At 40.4% G+C, this 23,436-nt stretch overlaps 2 protein-coding genes across 10 annotated transcripts in view; one reads left to right on the forward strand and one right to left on the reverse strand.

Annotated features, from left to right (window-relative positions):
* NEK1 (NIMA related kinase 1) overlaps positions 1-6,476 on the reverse strand; it is a 42,690-nt gene extending 36,214 nt beyond the window's left edge. For all 8 annotated transcript variants that reach the window (XM_068681208.1, XM_068681204.1, XM_068681210.1 and 5 more), the window contains exons 1-5: positions 6,341-6,476; positions 4,051-4,199; positions 3,879-3,975; positions 2,016-2,113; positions 420-503 (exon numbers count right to left, since the gene is read on the reverse strand). In XM_068681208.1, coding sequence (XP_068537309.1) covers positions 420-503; positions 2,016-2,113; positions 3,879-3,975; positions 4,051-4,167 — 396 coding nt within the window. In that variant the 5' untranslated portion in view covers positions 4,168-4,199; positions 6,341-6,476. The remainder of the gene's footprint in view (positions 1-419; positions 504-2,015; positions 2,114-3,878; positions 3,976-4,050; positions 4,200-6,340) is intronic.
* Positions 6,477-6,641: 165 nt separating this feature from the next.
* The window catches only part of CLCN3 (chloride voltage-gated channel 3), a 61,596-nt gene continuing 44,801 nt past the window's right edge, over positions 6,642-23,436 (forward strand). The window contains exons 1-2 of one of the 2 annotated variants that reach the window (XM_068681212.1): positions 6,642-6,781; positions 20,361-20,536. In XM_068681212.1, the coding sequence (XP_068537313.1) occupies positions 20,377-20,536 (160 nt within the window). In that variant the 5' untranslated portion in view covers positions 6,642-6,781; positions 20,361-20,376. The remainder of the gene's footprint in view (positions 6,782-20,360; positions 20,537-23,436) is intronic. The other variant, XM_068681214.1, reaches the window with a different exon arrangement.

Here is a 23,436-nt window from a genome sequence, read left to right on the forward strand (position 1 = left end):
ACAATTGCACTTTTTTTTCCCTCAACATGTTTTGAAACGAATAAGGTTTTCTACTATTGGATTACTATGCAGTCACTAGAATTAGTGTTACTGACTGTGAAACACCAGACTTACTCATGTTCTGCTTTATCAAAATTAAAGATAGCACTATTGCACAGTCTAAAAATATAATTATTTGCAGAGATAGAAATGGTCACATGAGCAATACTCAAATCAATTCTTGTCTGTTTATACAAATACCATATCAACCTTTTCTGGATAATTCCGAAGAAAAAAAGTGTTTCTACTTAAAAAAAAAAAAAAGTGATTATGTAAAAAGATTATTTTCAATAATTTGCCAACTTCCACTAGCAAAATATAGATGTAATCACTTTGGAAGTAAATTTGCTAAAAGAAAGAAAAGAAAATTACCTACATACCTGTGACTTTATGTCGCGATGCAAGATTTTTCTGTCATGTATATGTTTTAGTGCTAAGCAGATCTGTACAAACCAATCCAGAATCTATGCATAAAAGAGAAAATGCAACATCAGCATCTTAATTTATCTGAAAGCTTCTCTAGCTATATTACTGAAGATATTATCAAATCGGTTTTATAACTCAAGGTTTTACTCTCTCTTCCCATAAACCTGTCTTCATTTATACCATAGAATCATTAAGACTGTCACAGTACTGTTACTATAATGCAAACTTTTAAGTGAAAAAAGCATGTACGTAAGTTAGATGTTAAGCCTGAAATTGCTAGTTTCATTAAGTACTAAAAACTAATAAAATGTATGCATAATAAATTTGATTGGCTAAAACATTTAAAACACAGAACTTGCAACATGACAAATACATTTTTGCTGAAATTGGTGCAACAAGTCTTGCAGACAGCTAATTAGCCAAGAGTCTTAAAAAGCTACACCCATGTTTACAGAAACACTTACTTAACATCCAGTAATTTTACATATTTTATGTTAAAAAGAAAAATACTACAATGCAGATTTCAATGAGAATGGCAACAATGTATAATAAGATTATAAACAAGGCAACAAACACCATGTTTCTGTAAATTTGGAAAAATCACAATGTAAAAAGGGAAAAGCAGCAAAAAACTTTTCCATGTGAATAATGACTTCACATTCCCAACTTACAAGTACATAAATTTCAACATTACAGTATAACGTAAGGTGTATTTTTCAATTTTCCACTTTAAAGTCTTCTTGTATTTGAGTCCAAATTAGAAAATTTGGCTTTTTACAAGTTGTGTCCAAAATATTTCATTACCCTATTCTGAATTCCATCAACAGAGCTAATACTCATAAGCCTTTCCAGGAAAGGCTTTTCCAGGAAAGTTCAGATTCTGGTACTCCTGTCAGATGCAGATGCAAAATCATCAAAATGATTTGTAAGCAAGGGAACACATGACTTAGGACCAAAAACCCGAATCCCACATAATATATTTTCACTTAGTTTCATCCAATCTGTACATGAAAATACTCTCACTTATCCCTGACTCTCACACAGTATAAGTGACTTTAATAACATACATGACTGAGAAAGAAAATCTGCTGATACACTTCCAATAGAATACTACGTTTTTCTACTGAAAAAATAATTATGAGGCAAACTTCATATTGCTGTATTATTGTATTTTACAAAGTAAGTTATTTTATACTTCTGAAAAATGGAAGTCCGTATTACAAAATAAAATCCTCTGCCATGGTATCTGATGGGTTTAAAAATATTCATGACGACCTTTAGTGTTTTTCATGTATCAGATTTGGTTTACTCTGCAGAAAATGCAGCTTTTTTTAAAGCATCTTACACACGAAGACCAAACCCCAGATAATATACCCAGGGTCTCTGGCTACAAAAAAGACAGTACTGTGACTGATAGTAATAACCACCACTGTCTGGGAAACTTCCTATATGTGTTAAGAAGCCATACCTACATAATTTAACCAAAATATCTTGAAACTAATGAAGAAAGGATCATGCAGCAAAACACTATGGCATCAGTTTGCTGTTACCTGATCCTCGGAGAATAAGATTCCTTTCTGGGCATTTATTTTTTTAAACAGGTCTCCTCCTTCACAGTAATCCATCACTATGTAGAGACAGCCATTTTCTGCAAAACAAAACAAAAAATATTTCAAAAAGAAGAAAAAAAAATACCTGCCTTTAACATAACATTACAAATATCTTCACTGCAAAGGTTTATAAGTGTCATACAAAAAGCAACCAAAAATTACACATTTTCACGTGTAGCTTCAGATATCATTTGACATACTAAGATTCACCATGAAATTAAAGATGTCACTTAATAAACATAATATAAAATCATTCTTGAAATCGTTTGCTGTTTCAAATATCCCATAGAACCCTACCCTAAAAATAGACTTCAGACCTACTTCAGTTAATTGTCTCTGTCTTACTGATTCTGTCTTGCAGTTTTACCTGGGCAAGATATTACTTATATTAAGTGGTGATCACCAGCTCTCATAGCAGACTTACAGTCATTTCCAAGACCGAAGACCAGTAATAAAACTTTCAGCAGGCAATGACAGATGGATATCATTAATGTCTCATTTTTGAAAGAAATTTGGAGAAACTTACAAAAATCTTACCCAAGTTTTCACTATGAAATTTGAGCATATATAATATAGTTGATGAGAAGCTACAGTTCTGTTCCTTAAAGCAATTTTTTCCAGTTACTACTGAACAGGGATTAGGCAGAAACAAATTGCAAGGTACCCACGTATCACTGAAAATCTTAACATTTCATGAGTATCAACTCAAATATAGCAGTAAAACAAGACCTATACTACTTATAGATTAGACGTGATTTTGAGAAGAGATGAATAAATGCATACAATTAATCACATGCTGCTAAAAAGAAAAAATCTTATTTTATTAAAGTTAATTATAACATTTAAACTGAGTCAAACCTAATGAAAGCATCTGAGTCACACAAGTCTCCCAAATGCTCCCAAAATTTGTCTTTCATAACAAGATTATTTTGTTTAAGCTTAAAGGTGTTCGTATCTTCCTTAAGCTTTCTAATTGGAATTATTTTAAATGATTATCCTAGCAGCCTGAATTTCTTGTGGACCTGATGCTGAAATAGCTCTGTTTTATAAACCAAATCAGTATGTTCAAAGTCAAAGTCCATGTGTTTCAGCAAGAAAGAAGCAACATGAACTACAGATTACAGGATCTATCTTGAAAAAAGTAAAAACAAACAAACAAAAAAACACAAAAAACAAACGCCACCACTACCGCAGTGTTAGAGAGCAGGCTCTATAGCCTTGCTCTTTCTGGCACACAATCTTTTATCTATTCTGCTTATTCTCTAGGACATTCACTGTGAAAACAGTTTGGAATTAAATCTCTCAAAGCTTCAAACCTTCAAAGCTCGATGAAGGAAACAGTCCCTTCTATTTTTCCATCTCTGAAAGCAATGATATCATAATTACTGAAGATTGTATTCTAAGACAGCAGACCAAGATAAAATTGCTCTTGCCAGTTTGCCAATATCCAAATTTAGACCATACTTATTTTTAAAACACATAAGCATCCAACTTGTTAGAATACACACACAATTGTTCAAGGAGACTCACACTCCAGAGAAAAAGGAAAACACAACCGTTTCATTTAAGCATCAGCCAAAACTGAATCATATTAGAAAGGGACAAGAATATTTCTATTTAATTGTTGCAATTTCTTTTTTTGTAATGTACATGGTAATTTTGAAAAACTACAACCAGAAAGAACTGAAGGAATAAAAGGATGGAAAAATTAGTAAAAAGAGAAACACTGATTTTTGAATTGTATGATGTATGTACTGCTCAAGTCACACTTATCTCAAGTTCCACTTTATTAACTAATCTTACCTTCAAATGACTCCCTATACAGGACAATATTTGGATGTTTCATGTTGGCCAACACAGCAACTTCTCTCCTTGATTCTTCTCTCTCCTTATTTGACATCTTCAAAAGGAAGATAATGATTTTTGAGGACAGGAATACAAAAACAATGAATCAGTAATTAATACTACCACTCACCTTGGAGATGTTAATTTCTTTAATAACATATTGTTGGCTGTTCTCTTTAGCTTTGACAAGAATTGCTTTCCCAAAGGATCCTTCTCCAATTTTTTGCACTTTAATATACTTATCCATAGTTATCTTCTTAAGGCATCTTTATTCAAGCACTAGGCAAAAAACAAAACAGATTTAGTTAGCTGTAATTAGTCTTCCAGCCCAACAACGAGTTACATTTCTTTTTTAAAAAAAAATAATAATAAAACATCAACTAATTTGTCTCTTCAGTTGCATCACATGCTTTGTAGTTTTCCTGAAAATTGCCCACTCTTATCTCAATTCTATTTTTGTACAGTTTTTTCAGTTGGTGTAGAAAAAGGGCTGCATTGCTAGAAAGGCTACAATCTTTCACCTCAACAGACAGTACATAACAAAAAAAGGTTGTACTTAATCTTTAAAGCAGTTAGTGGCTATAATTACTGATTCTGCTGGCAAGGGGACATCATACAGCACTATAGCATCTGGTTAACAATCTTTTGTTCAACTTTACTTGGGAAAGTATGCTAGGAGAAGAAAAATCCCTCCTTGTTAATTCTTAAGAAGCACTAAACCCAGTATTTTGGATACTATTCTCTATAATTAAGCCAAAAATAGACCAAATTCAAGAGATTCCCAGTCAAGTTTAGAATCATTACTGAATATAGAAAAGTATAACCTTAAATCTGACTGAAAACTTAGATTATTTGCCCATATTACATAGAAAATGTGTTCATTACAAAATGGTGCAACTCAGTACTTTTAATACACTCTCTCGCTACTTGGACTAGCTTTTGAGATTAAACCGCATTATGTAGCGGAATGCTGATGGCATTTCAAGTTGTATATTAAGAATATTTTAGTAACAATTAGACACTAGCAACCTGCATGTGGAACAACTATCACATCTCATTACTATCTAATCACCAGAAATATCCAGGAAAGATGCTAAGCAATACAGTGACGGGGAAAATGAATGAAATGGAGACATAACCACAAGCTTTCTAATACACTTCCATTAGGATGGAAGTAATCCAAATGATATTTACCTGACCAAATTTAAGAGAAGCAATACTCAAAGAGAGAAACAGTGCAATAAAACCCTTAGTGAATTTAATAGAAGTAGACCGTATCGAGCCAACTTCACATCTCTCTTCTAAAGATGACTTGATCTTGACAACTTACACAGCTAATCTATAGGAGCTTCTGCAAAGCATTTCATTAGGTGAATGACAAAACAAACAAATAAAACCACAAATAATCAGAAGGATGGAAACTGGGACAAGACCTGTAATGGGGGCAGGGAAGAAGCAAGTAGCTAGCACGAAGCCAACAGGGAGCACAGCAGCACCGCTTGCCAGTGAAGCTCCTGAGGAGCCCTCTTACTTTCCCTGCTAATTCTGGCAGGGGGCTGTGGGGAACATGTGGGATGTTTTCTCACAAACCGTGCAAACGACTCCAAGTTAAAGGCATGGCCAATGCCAACAAGAGTGAGGAGTGCAAGGAGAATGGGCCCAAGGAAGAGCAGAGCGGTAAGCACCAAGCCAAACTCCTGGCCCTGAGGCCATCTTCACACAGCACAACAGCCCCCCGTGCCCTGAGGGCTGCAAGTGGAAAGGCACAGGAGGCATTTACGTTTATTTTTGCATCCAGGCATCCCCTGAGCGCGCTGACAGCACTCGTGCAGCGCGGCACCGCCCCGCTGGCAGCAGGCCCCGCCGGCAGCACCCGCACGCACCGCGCACACCCGGGGCTCCCCCCGGGCCGGGGCCGCTCGGTGCCGCCACGGGGGCTGCTAACGCCAAGGGAAGAGGAAGGCTCCGCGCCACGGGAGCAGGCTGAAAGGAAGAGGCTCGGCAGGGCACAGACGCAGCCGAATTGAGCCCAGGGAGCTGCCCGGCGACACCCCGCAGACTGAGGAGAACCGGGCAGCGGCGGGCGGCGGCGGCCCCGCCCCGCGGCCCCTCACTGAGGGGGGGCCCCGACCGCACGGCGGCAGCCGCCGGACCGAACCGAGCCGAGCCGAGCCGAGCCGAGCCGAGCCGAGCCGAGCCCCGCCGAACGGAGCCGAGCGCTGCCGAGTCATGCCGAAGGGAGCCGAGCTCCCCCAGCCCGGCCCGAGCGCGCCGCCGCCACCCCCCCACCCCGCAGCCGGGCCGAGGCTGGCGCCAGGGTGAGGGGCGCGGCCGGGACCCCGCAGCGCAGCGCCCGGCCCGGCCCAGCCCGGCCCAGCCCGCCCCATCCCCTCCCCGCCGCCGCCGCCGCCGCCGCTCACCTCCCGCCGCTGCCGCAGCCGCTCACCCCGCCGCGGCTCCCGCCCCTCGCCCCGCCCCCTCAGCGCTCATTGGCGGGCGGGCCCGGCGGCCGCGCTGCCATTGGCCGAGCGGGGGCAGCGCGCTCCTTCGCCACGGCGCCGCTTCACCCGGGCGACGCGCGCCGAAGGGGGGGGGGGAGCGCGCACACCGGGGCCGCGGGCGGGCGGGGGCAGCCCCGAGCCGCGCCTCGCGCAGGGCGGCGCCGACGTCAGCCCCGCGGCGCCCGGTACCGCGGCCAGGCCACGCCCCCTCACGGCTGCGCCTACCGGAAGTCGCCTGCAGCCCCAGGGCCCGGGGGCGGGGCTAGGAGCGAGGGGCGACCGTTGGGGCCGTTGGGGGCCGTTGGGCCGGGGGCCGCGGGCTGCGCGCGGCGGGAGGATGCGGCAGCGCCTGCCGGGCAGGTAGGGCCGGGAGCGGGGCCGGGGGCGGGGAGGGGCCGTGGCGCTGGCCCGCTGCGTCCTGCCGGGCCCTGCGGCGGCTGACGGGGAGCCCGGTGGCGGCGGCCCGCAGGCCGGCAGGGTGCCCGCCCGGCAGCGTCCCGGCGCGGAGCGGGGCTGGTGTGGCGCTGCCGCTTGAAGCGGGCCGAGCCCCGCGCTGCCGGGGTGTGCGCGCTGCCGGGGGCTGAATGTGCTGTGTCACACCCCGAGCTGCCGAGCTGGGCACGAACGAGGCCTGGACAGCGATTAAAAAGCGTGTTAGAGACGTGCCTGGTGCTCGGCTTGAACACGAAGTTAAGCACCGGGTGTTGGAAGTGTTTTAGGGCGGATGTACCGGAACGGAATGCGCTCCCAAGCCCTCTTGGTGCCTGCACCTCGTTCTTAGGGCTGTAGGACCTCAAAGTTCAGGGCACAGAGTTGGGGAGAGAAACCAAGTTGGTGCTCACCGAAGCGGTAGGGGCCCTGGTGCTGCCTGGCTCCCTGCGCTCCCCTTCTGCTGGCCCTGCGGCGGATTCTCTGTTCCGGGGCCCTTAGCAACGTGGATGCTCCTCGGCAAAACCGGCTGCTGGAATGGGAGGGCGTGCTGGGGAGGCAGATTCGAGAGCAGACGGTTGTCAATGCTATTTCTCTATTTTAACAAACTTGAGTGCTCTGTAATGTAAAGTTTAAACAATGCATCTGTGCGTTGTAGGAAGCTTACCTGCAAAGTAAAAAGAATCCCCAGAGAAGTCACCAACTGCTGCCATCAGTTTTTCTAAGGCAAAGCAGTTAAATGGGCTAAGCCTTTTAAACGTGATGTCCCTGGTCAGCAGGCAGATGTAAACTTGAGTACTCCAGGCCATCAAAAAGGGGAGCGTTCTGCTCTGGGGAAACTGCAGCTAGCTTGAGACTCCCAGCCTGAAACAAAATGACTTTGCATGTACCTGCAGCACTCGTGAAAATACACAGTATGCTGTGCCCTGGAAAATGGTGCTTGTTTTTTGTTTCCTTCCATACATACTGACATATTGCTTGTATGTCACTCCTTTAAACTCTTTGCGCAGCAGTAGTAGATGATGTGCACAACGTGTGTTGCAATACCTCTAGAAACATATTTTCACTGGTCTAGGGAGCTCCATGTCTGACTTTCTTGCAATCTCTATGGTGTCCTGTTTATGAGTGGCTTACAGTACTACTATTCTGTCTGAGGTACATACTTGCAAGTTAAAATAACCCTGGGATCGTTTTTTATCCCTTCTTTCTATCTGTACTTTTTATATTGACTGCTAATAAGAACAAGCCTATCCAAATCCTCAGCCAGGAAAGGCCTTTGCAGCAGTTGGTCTTCACTTAAAGTTCATGAATGCATTGCTCAGAGCCTTATTTTATAAGTTGCTTATTTTATGAGTTTGCCTGCATTTTTCTCTCATGACAGTGTTTGTACTTCATCTTGTGCTCTTTTTCCACTTAATGTTTGTCACAAACTGATTCAGGAACCTGCAAGTGAGAATCCACTGTGAGCTGGTTATTTTATGCACAGCTAGGTCCAGCTGAGTGGTTTATCTTCTCGGATTCACTCACTAAGCACTTCTGATGTGATGCATTGTTTTGTTTTTCCCATTTTGCTTTGGGGTTCTGGGGTTGTGTGTGTGTCGTAATTTAGTATTTGAATAGCAGAGATGCATTTGTTGAATGTGAGCACTGAAGCTGGGACGGTCGTTCCAAGCTGACAAACATTGCCAAAGGGCATTCTAGGAACATACTGAACTTTTTCCTTCCCCTTACTTATGTGACTTTGTGGGCATGTGGATAGGTGTTATGGTGCAATTGAGTTTTCAGGGTCAATTCTGACAATCATTTGGCAGTAGGGATATTTATAACTTGGTCATTCATGTTGTTTAAAGAGTGAATTTCCTAGTTCTCAGACTCCAGGTTGCCTGTTCCTCAATTCCTTGCTTTGTCACCTCATTGGCAGCAGCTGTAACCACCTGCACGAAGTCAGCCCCGGCAGTGGTCTTGAACATGAGTCTGCCTGTACACCCTCTGTGCTCGTTTTCCCCAAACTAAGACTTCAACTTTACACCTGCCTGCTTCTTGTGGCGTAGCCCTGGCAGGCAGCACCCAGCCGCTTGCTCACTCTCCTCAGGTGCGATGGGGACAGAGAATCAGAAAGCGAAGTGTGAGAACTCGTGGGTTGAGCTAAGGACAGTTCACCAGGTAAAGCCTGACCGGGCCCCACTGGCTGCTTCCCACCAGCAGGCAGGTGCCAGCTGCTGCAGGCCAGCAGGGCTCCTCACACGGGGTGATTTCTTGGGGAGACAAACGGTGTCACCCCCTTCCTCCTCCTTGGCCCCAGCTGTCATCGCTGAGCATGAGGCTGGGCAGTGTGAGACATCCCTTTGGGCAGCCTGGGCCAGCTGGCCTGGCTGTGTCCCCTCCAGCTCCTGGGGCAGGCTCCTCTGTGCAAGCTGCTCTGCCACAGCTGAACGTCCGTGTGCTGTCACTGCTGTTTTCATCAAAAGTCCAAAACACAGCATTGTGTGAGCCTCTACAAAGAAAATTAACTCTGTCCCAGCCAGCATCATGATAGTGCTGTGAAAGCAAGTTCTCATAGCTATGCTTTCTGCATCAATCCCTCTTCTGTATCATACCTGAAAATGCAGAGTTTGCATTGGCTGATTTCCTTAAGCTTTTCAGGTGTCAGGCCATCTTTTTATCCGCGCTTGTATGAGTTATGCTGCTCCAGACTTTGCTGCATAGTACATGCGCTTTTTCATGGTCTTTCAGTAGCCTCTGCTGAAGACGCTCAGAGTATTAGAAAGTTGGCAATTACAAACCTTCATAGCTATTTAATTTGAAACCGGTTTTTGAATATTGGAAGCCTTTTTAAAAATCATCTGTGCAAATGATTAGAAAAAGCAACATTGATTTAAATAGTGTCTAATAGAGCATTGTAAAAATACCCATTTGGGAGATTTTCCCCATTTTTCAAAGGTAGAAACACAAAAAACAACTTAACTTTGAGATAACTTTCTAGATGTTAAACCTTTTCATTTTTTTTGCATTTTGCTTAGGCTTTCTAGTTACAGAAACAGGCTCTGTGCTCTACTTTGGGAGGGTAAGGAGAAACAGTGAATGAAAATGGTGATCGTGTTCTGTCTTATAGCACAGATCCTTTGGTAAGGACAACCCTCATTGTTACTTTTTTATTTATTCTTGTATGGTTTTGATGACTTCTTAAAAGTTAATGGAAGAGACTGCTCAAGTGTACGTTCTGAGTGTTCATACCACAATATAATCTATCAAAGAAGCACTTCCTAACTCAAATAGTAAAAATGCGATTTCACGTCAGTAGTACCTTTAAGTTACAGATACAGTTATTGAGGTGACTTAATATTTTGACATCCTGCCAGTTAAAATTCAAGTACTCCCTTTCCTGAACAATAATATTGTTTGAGTTCCTTCCCCTCTTACCTCCAAGTTAGTGCTCTCTGCCAGATTTGTTGGGTTTTGACGTTTTATCTGTAGTACTCGATCTACTGCAGCTTTTCCCATGAGGTTTCTGTTATTAATGTGTTTCCTATGTACCCGCTGGGGAAAAAATGCAGTTCCCTGTATACTTCCAAATGCTAACTCTGAAAAGTGGTTCTACAGATTTGAAAGGGGTGGTAGTATGAGGAGGTGGAGGAAAAAAAAAAAGGAGTTTTTAAATCACTGGTTGACTTTTAGCTGCTTGTTTTGTGGAAAGCTTCTCATATTGAACATAACAAGGACAAGGAAACAATTAAAATTATTATCAGTATTACAGGACTTAACAGTTTCCTTCTGTTTCATGCTAAGATATGAGTATTCTCTTAACTTACCCAACAAGGTCCATAAATCTGCAGAACACTTAAGGAGACCTAGTGACCGGTACCCTAAGTATTCATGTTATTACCACAGGTACAAAAATCTCAATGTTTAGTCCTCCCTAACAAATTAAATACATGTATATACATATATATGTATATATAATAAGCTTAATCTGTTAACCCAGTGAACTGATCTCATCTTTGTCATGTAATGCACGTTGAAGATAACTGACCTGGTGTACTCCATTAATGAGAAGTGTTGCAGTAAAGTATTGTTGATTCTTTTATTTTCCTGTAACTTTTCAAAATTAAAAATCTTCCAAGAAGCCGGTTTCTTTCTCCCCTCCTAAAACACCCACTTTGATTCTTGCTTGCAACTTGCTACCACTGTTTAACAGTAAGAACTTCCCTTTAGCCTCTCCTGCCAAAAACCTGTCTTCCATTTGTAGACCCTGCCAAAGTCAGCATAATTTTAGAATTAGCAGTACCTGCCAGCTAAGCTTCACACCGGGAGAGGGGAACTTACTGTGTGTTTGGAGCTGTTAGCACACTGGGTGTAGTGCATACTTGACTGCTGGTGGTGTCTGTGCTGCTGGGGCTTCACAGTTTTTTTTTTTGTTGTTGTTGTTGTTTTTGTTTTGTTTTGTTTTGTTTGTTTTTTTTTGTTTTTAAGGTGGTTGAATCTCCTGTGGCTAGCCTGTCTATTTGTGTAAACGGAAACAAACAATTAATGTTCTTATTAATGTCACAGGTTCAAGGGTCTCTCTTAAACAATTTGTTACTGCACCCTTTGAAGAAGACCAGAATGGTAATCAGCAACTGGCAGAAATACTGTACTGACAGAAGTCACCTGATTTTTGTGTAGTTAGAGCCAGGAAGGGCAGCTGTCAGCTAGATCCAGGTGGTGGCTGCAGATCCCTTCAGTTCTTCCTAACACCGCTGCTTAAGAGAAATTAGAGCGAGAAAGAACAAGCTTATTGTCAGGGCTCCTCGCCTTGAAGTATGAACCTGTCCATTTATCTGTCTGCTGGTTGTAGCAAGAAGAAAGTTAGCCCTCTCCCCATTTTTTTATTTTTTGGTGGCTGAAGACTTGTTGTTTCTTACCAGTGTACACCTCAGGTGTTTCTTCACTTGCTTCAAGTTTGAAAATCAGTAGCAGGGAAAGGCAGGCATCCAGAGGAGTAAGTACACAGGAACCACCAGGGGTCCCCACATGCTTTCACATAAGTAGCAGTTGTATGCCTGTGCTGTGTTTTGGAGGACTCTGTACAATTTTGTCTCGATCTCAGGTGGTTTAGTGTGTTTATAAAGGAATTGGAATTCTGTACGAAGATCGACAAATCTGTGGTAGCTGCCATGGTCAAGGTGCTCAGCTGAACTGGGAATGGCAGTGCTTTTTCAGATGCCATTTGACAGTCCTGAAGTGTCATTTTGCCTCTCAAGAATGAATACTGTTCATGTGCTTCTCGTTCTCCTGGAGTCAGTGCTCTGATACACTCTTTGTCTTGGCTCACATAGCTTTTTTTTTTTCTGTGATGGCATCTGGTTTCCTTGTTGTTAGTTTCTTTTACTTCCTTGAGTATTTTTAGATATTGGATATAAAAGCAAAACTATCTAAAAAGCACCTAACTCAGGTGTGACCCTGAGTTTACATGTAGCTAAGGACTCTCTGCTGCATTTCTCTAAAAAGATGAAAGTAGTATAAATACTTCCAGGGCTAATACTAAATGCAGGGCTTCTGGTAGTCCTGGTGTTGTGTAAAATCTCTGCTCTGTCTCTGGACCCCTCAGATAATTGCAACCCAAGTTCACATTCAGAAGGAACAAAATTCTATCAAGATGTACAGAGAAGATTGCACACGGTTGCCTTCCCTTAACATCAAACAGAAAATAAATACCATGGTCAAAAACTTACCAGACAAATGTTATATTGTCTGCAACGGAAACCACAGTCAGAGTTCCTGCACTTGAAAAATTAAGTATGGGTTTTACTCTTCATCTGTCCTAATGACTTTTAGTATTTCTCTCATATGAATGTGGTCACAAGAAGAACACGAGTGATGATTTTTTCTTCTAAGATGTCTCTCCAGCTTTTCTTTCCTGGGGAGAATATTTTCAGTTGCAGGTGCTGAACCATTAGTTTAAAAAGTAATGCTATGGGAGGGCTTTGGAGCTAGATGATCTCTAAGGTCCCTTCCAGCCCAAACTCTTCTATGACCTTATATGTATTTTAGGCTTGCACCACAGTGGCAGCTAAGAACACAGTGGTTTGGTTGTTTGTTTGTTGTTTTTTTTTTTCTTCCCACAACTTGGCTAACGATCAGTACTTGCCTGTGAAGCTTAAACTTCTGAGTTATATTTGCTTTTATATTTAGTTTCATACATAGTTTTTTTTTTTTGGTGTTTGTTTTTATTTAAAAAAAGAGAAGACCTCATTTAGCTGCTTATTACTGTGTCTGTGGGAGATTACTATTTGGTTCTGCTCGTGGAGATTTTTCTAATGCATCAGTAAATGAGATGAGGTGAGTAAGTTTAAATCTGAGTTTTCGGCTAATTCAGCATTTTTTATTTGAAAGCAATTGAAGAGTATACACGTCAATAATTTGATTGTGAAAGAAGCAGTCCCTGCTATCAAGCAGGCTGAAGTCTTTGTGCCAGGTGGTAAAACTCTTCAGCTGTCCCATTTCTGGGTAGCTGCAGCCTTAGGGGTTGACATTTCAGAGTGGTGATGAAGTAGCTCTGAATTCTTTGTGCAAACCCAAGTCAATACACACTTCATGTTTGGAATCATATGACTGGAAGCATGACTTCAGTACTCAGACAGTAATCAAGCTGGCAGTTCTCAGTGTTTTTAAGCTGAGAAGATAAAAGGTGCTATAAAATGAGTATTTATTATTGATAATGCTTTTGCGAAGATCAGATCCAGTGACGATACTCTGTACTGGTATGTATCAATAAAGTGGAAAAACTTTTTAAACTTGTTTTATTAAGCTTTCATAACTAAAGTGTTTGTAAAGTGTGCTAAGATTTAGTAGAATCTAGAAATCATGTTTTCTAGTTACAGTTAAAAAAAAAAAAAAAAGGTACTATATTCCTGCTTTACAAGTACTGTCTTTTTCATATTGTTTTGTCTCCACGTTTCTGTGCTTGTCCTTGCTTTCCTGTTTAAAGAACACTTGAGTTTGTGTCTTCTGCCATCAACATGAGGGTTGTTCTAGGAATAGCTGTGGATTAAACTGCAACAAGCTCTCAATATGTATATTTTTGGAAATTGACTTTTTCTCTTTTATTTCAAGAGTATCTGCTATATAAATTGAGCTAGAAGCTTTTTAATAACTCTTTTTTTTTTTTTTTTTTTAACTAAAGTAACCTCACTTAACTGACTGTACTCCTTTGACTTGATCTTTTTTTTTTTTTTAAAGTATGACCAAAAATTTGAGAGGTCCTTTCTTATTACGTGGCTACGAGAGGAGCTGTCCTGATCCTGAGACTTTTTAAATTAGTTTCACTTTTTTTTTTCTGAATGACGCTGTGAAAAATAATCGTCTGTGTATTTGCTTTTGTAAAGTTGCTATGTGCATTCCCTAATTTTTAACAGTTTGGCTTTTTGAGCATCTGTGAGGACTTTTTTCTCTGCCGACTTGAGGAAGTTCAGGAAAACTGCTGTTTCTCTTGTCCTCCCTTCCATTTTGGGTTTGAAGTGTATGACTTCTGAGCCTTCCTGTTTGTGTAAAAAGAAATAGTTTGCTAGTTATATATATATTTATATATATGTAAAATACTGCAAAATTCCTCACAATTCGTTCACCCTTCTCCAAAACTAAAGTTTGGAGGCTGAATGATGCTCTTATTTTGTTTACCTATTTTTACATGACAGGCAGCGTAAGTAAATGGATGTTACGTGTGCTGGATCTGCAGTGGAAATGGGAATGTAATTTTGATGCTGACGAGGCTAAGGATAGAAGTATGAGCCCAGCTTAGCCTTTGTTTTAAAACTGTTGTGAAAGGTTTATTTCTGAACGATTTTTTTTTCTGAAGGGTGCACTTATTTAAACAACAACAACAAAAAATGCAGATAGTGCAGTATTTTTAATAAATGCACTATGAAAAGTTTAGAATTCAGTATTCCAAGATGTTCTTGACTGCTTCAACCTTTTAGGCAGTTGTTTTGATATATACATATATATATATGCATACACACACATGCTTTATGTTAATATTTTAATTTAAGTGTGGGCACCTGTCATACTGCTCTTTACCTGCTCTTAAAGTATACGGGATTTTTTTTAATATCTCATTTTTTTATATATATTTAAAAGGATGTGTATAAAATTCCTGACTACTTCATATTAAATACAACTTCTGAACGCTCTTACCAGGTAAAACCTATTAAATCCTACTTTTCTTCCAAAAACTTTCAGCAAATGATTCCTATTGGTACCACTGCATTTCACCTACTCTAGAATATGTTCCTATATGTAAGGAAAGATCATATTCTATATTTTCATTTTATCTGCTTTTGTTTTATGTCTGCATAGCATTCTCACTGGGCACTGTCCTCATGTCAGTTTTGGAGGAATTTAAGCATGAGTTCGGTCATATGACTGACTGCTGTTCAGCTCTTTGCTGTTTGTAATGAACAGAAAAAATAATTATTACAGTGAGTTGGGGGTTATCAGGATTCTTCCAAGTTTGGGAAAAAGCTCTTCTGTTAACAAGATCATTTTTCAACACTATGTGGTGTTTTATTGTTGATTCTTCTTATATTAAAAAAAAAAAAAAAAAAGCAGCAGCTTTTTCTTTCAGCTATTTAAAGCAGGTTTGGAATCTAGCTTTGAGTTCTCACCCACCCCCTTCTACACATCCCAGGACAGTAAAAAGTTAAAATGTCTTTTGTTTCCTGCCCTTTGAGATACAGAAAAGTGTTCTTATGTTTTTATGGGGCAATAGAGCACATACCAGACATTTACAGATTATACAAATTGCCTGACAACAACTGTCCTGTAAATCAGATTTCTTATTGTCCTGGTCCATCTTCTCCAGAGACACTTCACTGCTCTGCAAGTGGTTCCCTCAGCTGACTCGCTTCTCTGCTTGACCTTTCCTTTGTAGGGCTTGAAAGATAAGCAGGATGTCTGTTGTTTGAGGACAAGAAAATCGCCTGAGGTACTGAAGTGTACGGAAAACAAACGGCTTTATGTGCTTTGTCGACTATACGTGTAGCTGTTTCTGTGCTGTTCCCCTTTACCAGTGTAGTTCCTGTCTGCGCTGTACTTAATTACATTGCGTACAATTTGCTCTACCTGGATGCTCATTGCTCTCTTCCCTCTCGTTAGTTGTAGCAGGTGAGATACTGTTTTATTTTTTTAATGATGTATTTATTTTTTCTCTTTTTTTTTATTGTTTTACTGTCAGAGGCTTCTCTGTTAGCTTGCTTTATAGAAGAGTTTTGATGGATCAGCACATCCTGGAAATATGCTAGTGTGACTGATTAGTTGCACCTTACACTCTTTTTGCAGAAGACTTGGGTATATGTGTGGGATTGAATTCTTTGTTTCAAGAGCTCCCTGATTATTGCTTAGATTTTCTTACTGTATTCTTACAGTGCAGTATTTCTCTACTTTTCTTTTTTTCAAAGTCTGAAAGATTTTTGAGTCTGCTTTCTATGATCTGAACCATACTCTGTGAAAACTATGATGCTTCTTAAAAATGCTGAGTGTAATAACTTTAGTGTTCTCATAAACCCTCTATCTTGCATTGTTACAGTAATCTAGGCTGAAAAAAAAGATTTATTAAATACTTAGGGCAACCAGTAGTTGCTGGAAATCAGGCATGGTTTATCTTACTTGTTTTTTCAGGGTGTTGGGCTTCACTGGCATTCAGATACCTTGTTTTCCTGCTTGAAGTTTCTCTTCAGTAACCCCATCTTTCTCCCACTTGCCCTTTAGCGCTGATTTGGATAGGGCAGGGAATCTGCGGGCTGAATCTGACCATATAAAACAGCAGGCTGTCTGGTTCATTGCCTCTGCTCTGTTCTCCCTCTTTACAACTCTGTAAGCATTTGTGCAGGCTGCTGAGTGTAAATGCAGCCTTCCAGCATCCACAAAAGATAATCCCCACTGGCCTGGGTTGGGCACGAGTCTGGTTATCCTCTGGCAGTTGTAGCCACACAAAAACTCCCTGCTGGCTCCTCCTTCCCATTCTTACTGCTGTTCTCAGCAGTCGGCTTTGGAGGAGGAGTGTGCTTGCTCTGTCCACACCCTCTGCTTCCTTGGCAAGGCAGACCTTCTGCATGTTATAACAGTATTTTAAGGTCACATGAGCTTTTAAATTGACACTTAACATAGCTCGAGGTGGTGCATCCCTAACTTTGTGTCCCAGTTTGTTAAACAAGCCCTTCTCTTAAAGGCACACAAGGAAATGTGTTGTGTGTTGACCTCAGCTGTCATCCCCACACTCTTAATTGCGTGTGGAGGTGGTGGGCAAACCAGTGACTGACATGCTCTTAACAAGAAAAACTTCAGTCCTGTGTGAAGCTTATTGAGCTCTGACTTTCTGATGGCCTTCATTTCCCAGCTTTGCTGCATGCTGCTGGAAGGCAGTAATCTGTAACACCATGTCAGATACGAAGCAGTTCAGGTACCCGCCTCAGAGAATACAGAGAATGAACATACAACTCTTAATCTTGGTTAGGGTGCTCGGCAGGAATAGTTTGGGTGTAACAGCTTCTGCTTGCTTGTTCAAGAGGTCAGTCTGCAGAAGGAGACACGGTATTTCAAAACGAGAGGAGAAGGCCTGTGATATCATGCCATGCCATGGAACTGCAGGCATGTGTGTGCTGGAGGAGTTGGCATGCAGGACTCCTCATGGTATGCTTGGTCTGGCTCTGGGGCGTCTGTTGGTTTTGTCTGTCAGTTTCTGACTGATTGAATGTTCTAGTCTATTGTAGACCAGGTTCAAAGCATTTTCTGGGTTTTTGGAAGATTTAATAGCTGTAGTGCACTGCTCTGACATTTCTGCAAAGTTATTAAATAGACCTGCAAAAGGGGAGTTATACCCCTTACTATGAATAGCAGGCTTGTGGTAAGATTAACTGAAGTTGTGGAGCTCAATATAAAGAAAATTTTATTTTTATATTTCATATTTTTATGATATTTATTTTAAATAAATGTATATATATATATATATGAAAGAGACTTAAAATGTTCTTCCTTCATTGTGGAGAAAGGTGACAATGCAGGGAGCACGTACACGTCTAGCAAGTCCAAAAGCTCTCAGTTCAGCTCTGCTGTATGTCTTCCATTATGATAGTACCCAACTGATCCTGTTAACAGAAGTTTCTGTAAGCATGATGGCAAAATAGTTGGACTGCTTATGATCTGACCTCTTCTGCAATGTTCTTTGTAGGTACTGTATGGGAAGACCAAAATTACCGTATGACAACTTGTATCTATTGCATCATTCTAAGTGTAGCTTCTGAATAAATTATCACAATCTGATCTATTTTGGGGAAAATGGAGATACTTCCAGGTGTAAGCAGATGTATTTTCAGTCAGGATGTGCTTCATCATATGATAGTGTGAAATTTTCTTGGCTGTCCATTAAGGAGTTTTTCTCAGTGCCTGTAAAATGGTAAGAAGAATCCTCACACAGGGATGAAAGAAATGTGTTTGAAGAGAAGGCATGTTTTAAATTGTAAATATTCTGACAGTTTTTTTAAGGGAGTGAGAATGCTCAAACCAAAGGGATTTGTTTTGACCAATAGTAGATCTCTAGGGAAGAGTTTAAGAAGAGAGTAAGCATATGCACTTCTCTCTTGGCCTCCAGTATTCCTACCAGAGCTTTTCATGTTTTGTTTTTTCTCCCTCTGATATTGTCTTCCATGTTACATCTTTCCAGACTGAAGAGCCCTGATCCATTTTGTCGCCCTGTAGAAGTAAAGCTGTTTTGTACTCTGTCATCATTGTGATCTTTTGTAACCTGTTTTAGCTCTTCTGTAGTCCTTTTGGTGGTATGAAGTTCCCTCCTGTACCTGATAGTACTTTGTATCTGATTAATCTGGGGACTGCTGGTGCATGTTGGGCTCTTCCTTGTAACTGTACCATTTAATTTGGGAATGGCAGTAGTCCCATCAGAACCCACAGGGTAAGTTAGGATTGGCTCTGTTGCCTCCCTCTCCTCCCTACCTGCAGTGTGACTCAATTCGTGGCTACCAGTAGAGAGTTCTATCTCATGTTATCACCCAGCTGCTCAGTACTGACAGTTCTGTCTGCAGCTACCCTGCAAACTTTGTCACTTCACTTTTCACCTCTTTTCAGTAACTAGTTTGCTCTTCAGAGGGCTAAGCTGTTTGCCAATAGGAGAAAGCTGTTTGACCTCTACTAATAACTCTTGACATTGGCCAACCAGTTCAGCTCTACTTCACAAGGCTCAACAGCTGGGTAGATGAGGGAGATAGGAATTAGAAGTCCTATAATGTATTTTTAGAGCTGCCAGCTGGCTGGATGTTTATGGTGCATATAGCCTTGTAGCAGTTACAGTGAATGGGTAGAGAATGTGATGATGAGCAGAGGAAACAGTGCATAAGGAGAAGATCTGGAGGGAGATGGAAGGCCATCTCCTTTGTTTGGAGGGAATGAAATTTTATTATTGCTGAAAAGGTACAAGATGCTTTAGTGTCATGTACTGCATGTGAATATAAAATATTTTGTAAAAATGATACAGTCATTGCCAAAATGGTCTTAATTATAAACTCCCCTGCCAATTATATCTTTTTTTGGGAAAACAATGCTAGCAAATGTTCAGAGTTTTGGAAAGGCAGGAGCCTAATAGCTCTTAATTAGGTGGGGTGATCGAAATAGATGCTTTTCAAGCACCCAACTGAGTGAAAATAGTGTGCTCAGGAAGCTATGGGATAAAGATTGAACCTCATTTATACCTCCCCATTACTGTTGCAAATCCGACTTAGTGTAGAAATTTGGAGAAGGGAAAGCCTTGTCTTCCAAGATAAGAGCATGGAATCAGGGTGTGGTCACAACATACCCCTTTGTCCCACCCTGATCATGAAGTAATTGCTATGGGTTTCACTTTGCAAGGCAAAGGACGAATATGTCTTCGTCTGTGAAAGCCCTGGTGTGTTCAGTCTTCTGCAGAACTTGCTACCAAACGTGCAAAACCATCTGCTGCCTTTTCCCAATTACATACAAAGGTATATATGTATGGGTTTTGAAAGCTTTACATAGACAGAAGATTCTGAATGTTTTTCCACTTGAATATTTTTGCTTTTCTCTGCAAAAGAATGTGAACAATTGTGTTTAAGGGACTACAACTTCGGAGTGAAACAGACATATTACAAAAATACCGTCACTAAAGATCGTCACTTTTTAATCTAATAATTGACTGGATTTTATACCAGCTCCATGGTGCAGTGCCCATTTATTTGTATTGGGTATGTGCATTCCAACCACATTTACTGAAAGTAAAATACTTTCATGATGATATCGTGAAAATAAGGAGATCCCAAGAAAGGGCATGATGAAGCATCATCCAATTAAATATCAAAGGACTTGTGTAAAATGTTCTGTATAATATTCTGTATTACTGCTACGTTTTTGTAACTTCTAGTACTGTGATCTTAATACTGTTTTATTTTTCATGTAAACTTATCAGTTGTTTGTGTTTTCAAATATAAAATAACTCATTTTCTTTATGCAGGTTATAAAGCAGCTAAATGGAGTCTGAGCAGCTGTTTCATAGAGGCTACTATCGAAACAGTTACAACAGTATAACTAGTGCAAGCAGCGATGAGGAGCTTTTAGATGGAGCAGGTGTAATTATGGACTTTCAGACGTCTGAAGATGACAATCTCTTGGATGGTGATGCATCAATTGGTAAGTTAAATTTATCTTTAAAATTTCTATGGTTTTGTGTAGTTTTAGTTTTTTAAATAAACAAAACCAGTCCTTTTGCATAACAACTTAAAATTTCCCTTTAACTGTTCTGTCCTCCAAAAGGATGCTTTAGAATTAAAAGTGGTTGAGAATTTTCCTGTGTGCTTGCCTTACAGTTGCATTGTATGGGATAACTTCTCATATGAGGCAGACAGTAACTTCTGTCAAATGACAAACTTGCTGTCAAGTAAGGGAAAGATGATTATTCTACAGCTGTTTATTCTTAGCTGTATTAGGATTTCTGAAGTCTTATGGTCTTCAATGTTCCCTTTGTGCAGAAATCAACAGTCTTCTCTAATTGTTACCTCTAGAGAAAAAATCTGTTTTCTGTTAGATTTGGCTTCAAATCTGTAAAACAAGCAAAAACCTGACAGCAGGGGTGATGTTAGGAGCAGTGCAAAATGTCGAGAGTTGAATTTTTGACTAGGTGGAAAGTTGCAAAGAGAAGAGCACTGGCAAAAACATACAAGTAGTACAAAGAAAGAAGAACTGGGAAGCTCTCCCTCTCTTTTCTTCATAAATGAAGTAGTTAATGGAGTGAAAGCTTTAATGTTGTCTTAACAATGGTCAAAGAGCAGAACAGAAAGGAAGGAAAGGAAGTAATTTCTAATTAACATAGTAAACTTTGTTAAATATATACTCGTGTCATTTCCTCTTGTTTTGTGTAAAATTGAACTCAGTCTCTTGTTGTTTTTTTTTTTTTTTAATCACCCTTTCCTCTCCTGTTAACGTTCAGTTGTCTTCCTGCCATGCACTTCCTTCATGCACTTTCCCCTTTGCCACACTTAGCAGTCAGATGGAGCCATTATAATGGATAGTTGTCGTATTGTTACGAGCATCCTTCCCATGTGTCTTCCTTTCATATCATCAGACATGTCTTGAATGTGCAGTTATTCAGCTTGTATGCTGATACAGGTATTAAAAGCCCAGATACCCTCAATGTACATAAAAAATGTTTCTGCAGAATTACTTAGAGAACATCAGCGTTAGGAAGTCCAGTACTTGGTAGTTAGGAAATTAAATGAACAATTGTTTTTCATGGGCACTATATTTCTGAATATCTGGCTTTATTAAAAAAAAAAAGTCTTGCTTGTCTAACACAATACTTGCAACCTATATTAAAAGTCTGAAGCTACTGTGGTTATTGTTTATATAAATCCTCTCCATCACTTCAAGCTTTAATGAGAAATGCAGTTTGCAGTAAAATAAATAGTTTTAGCCAGTATTCTGCCTCTTGCTTGCTGTGAAATTATATCCATAAATTGAGCTAGGCAAGTGAGGTGGTTTTGTTTGTACTGCCAAAAGCAATGCTAATTGTTACACATGCCAGTAGTTCCTATTGCATTGTGATGGTGAAGTAGTAGAACATGCATTGAAATATAAATGTTGTTATTCCCGCGCCCCCAGGCTGAAATTTTTGCTAATGGCATGTCTGCTTGCCACAACTCCTATCACCTCAGTAAGAGGTTGCAGTAGTAATAAACACTATGACTTTATCGAAATGAATGATGATTTATGCATGGAAAATAAAGCAAATCATAGTACATGTCTTAGACAGAATCTGTTGTCAATTTTCTTTTCAAGCTGGTAAGAATATACCTCCCCAAAAAAGTTCTAAATAAAGGCAGGAAGTGAGTATTTGTGTTAGTCGTTCTTTAGGTTTTTATATATGTGAGGTGGTTCTTTTGTGTGTTTAATTCAGCAAATCTCATTGAGAAGACCAAGCAAGCACTTTCTTGATGGCCTGCATGTGCCCTTTTGTTGTTTTTTTTTTATTATTCTGTTACTGAATTAGCAGCAATTGTATTATTATTATTATTATCTTTTAAAATACTCTTGTCCGGTAATTTTCTCTTTATTAACATTGTGATGCACTCATTCTGTTGAGTGTAAGTACAGGTAAGCACATTACTAGACATTAGGTCTAGTACTGTGCTTTAGCTTGTTGAGCCATATTTAGACATGTATTTCACGTATTAAGTCTGTAGGTCTAGAAGAATTTGTGAGCTTGGTTTCTTCACAAGGTGTAAAAAGTGGCAATATAATGTATCTGCACCTAAAATGATTGTGGAAGAAATGTAATTAAATTGATAGCTGCATTGCTACAAAAAGTAAACCTAGAATACAGATGAGCTTGAAGCACAGATCTGAATTTATCCAATCCAGAGAAGTTACTGTAGACAATAGTGTTCATCATAAATTTACCGTATGTAATAGAATACAAAATGATACATTTTTAAAAATGAAATCTGTGCAATGAGGGGAAGTAATGGATTAAGAAATTCTTTTTCATCTAATGATAATTGAACCATAAACTGCATATATAATGTGCAGAGGAAAAGCTAACATGGAATTCTCAAAACAGTCATCATCGTTGTTGTCCCCCATTCAGAGGACAGTAAATTAACAGAGTAAGTCTGCTCATTTCAGTAGCCTTGGTAGGTCATTTAGCTGTCAGGACAGTGGTTCTCTCAAGCCTGCACAGTACTGCCATTCACGTTACCAGTCATACTTAAGTACTTAACTGAGCCTTACAAAGCCATTGAGGCTATTACTCAATGGTGAATATGCCTTCTGTTGAAAGCGTATGGAAACGGGTCGATATTGGGGAATAACATTAATGACACAGCCTACTTGTTTCATGTGGGAAATTCCTGTCTGTTACATGGGCCAAAACAAGAGAACATGAACTGGAATCAGCCTTCCGAAAGGCTTAACACCTAGAAATGTAGGTACCTTTACTATTAAGGTGATGGAGATGTGCCTTTCATTTAGTGTCGCCTCTCATCTGCAATTTGAATTTTTTTTTTGTGGTTCCGTGTGGGAGAATGGCCATTAAT

This window comes from Anas acuta, chromosome 4, assembly GCF_963932015.1.
Source record: "Anas acuta chromosome 4, bAnaAcu1.1, whole genome shotgun sequence".
In the NCBI taxonomy this organism is placed as follows: domain Eukaryota; kingdom Metazoa; phylum Chordata; class Aves; order Anseriformes; family Anatidae; genus Anas; species Anas acuta.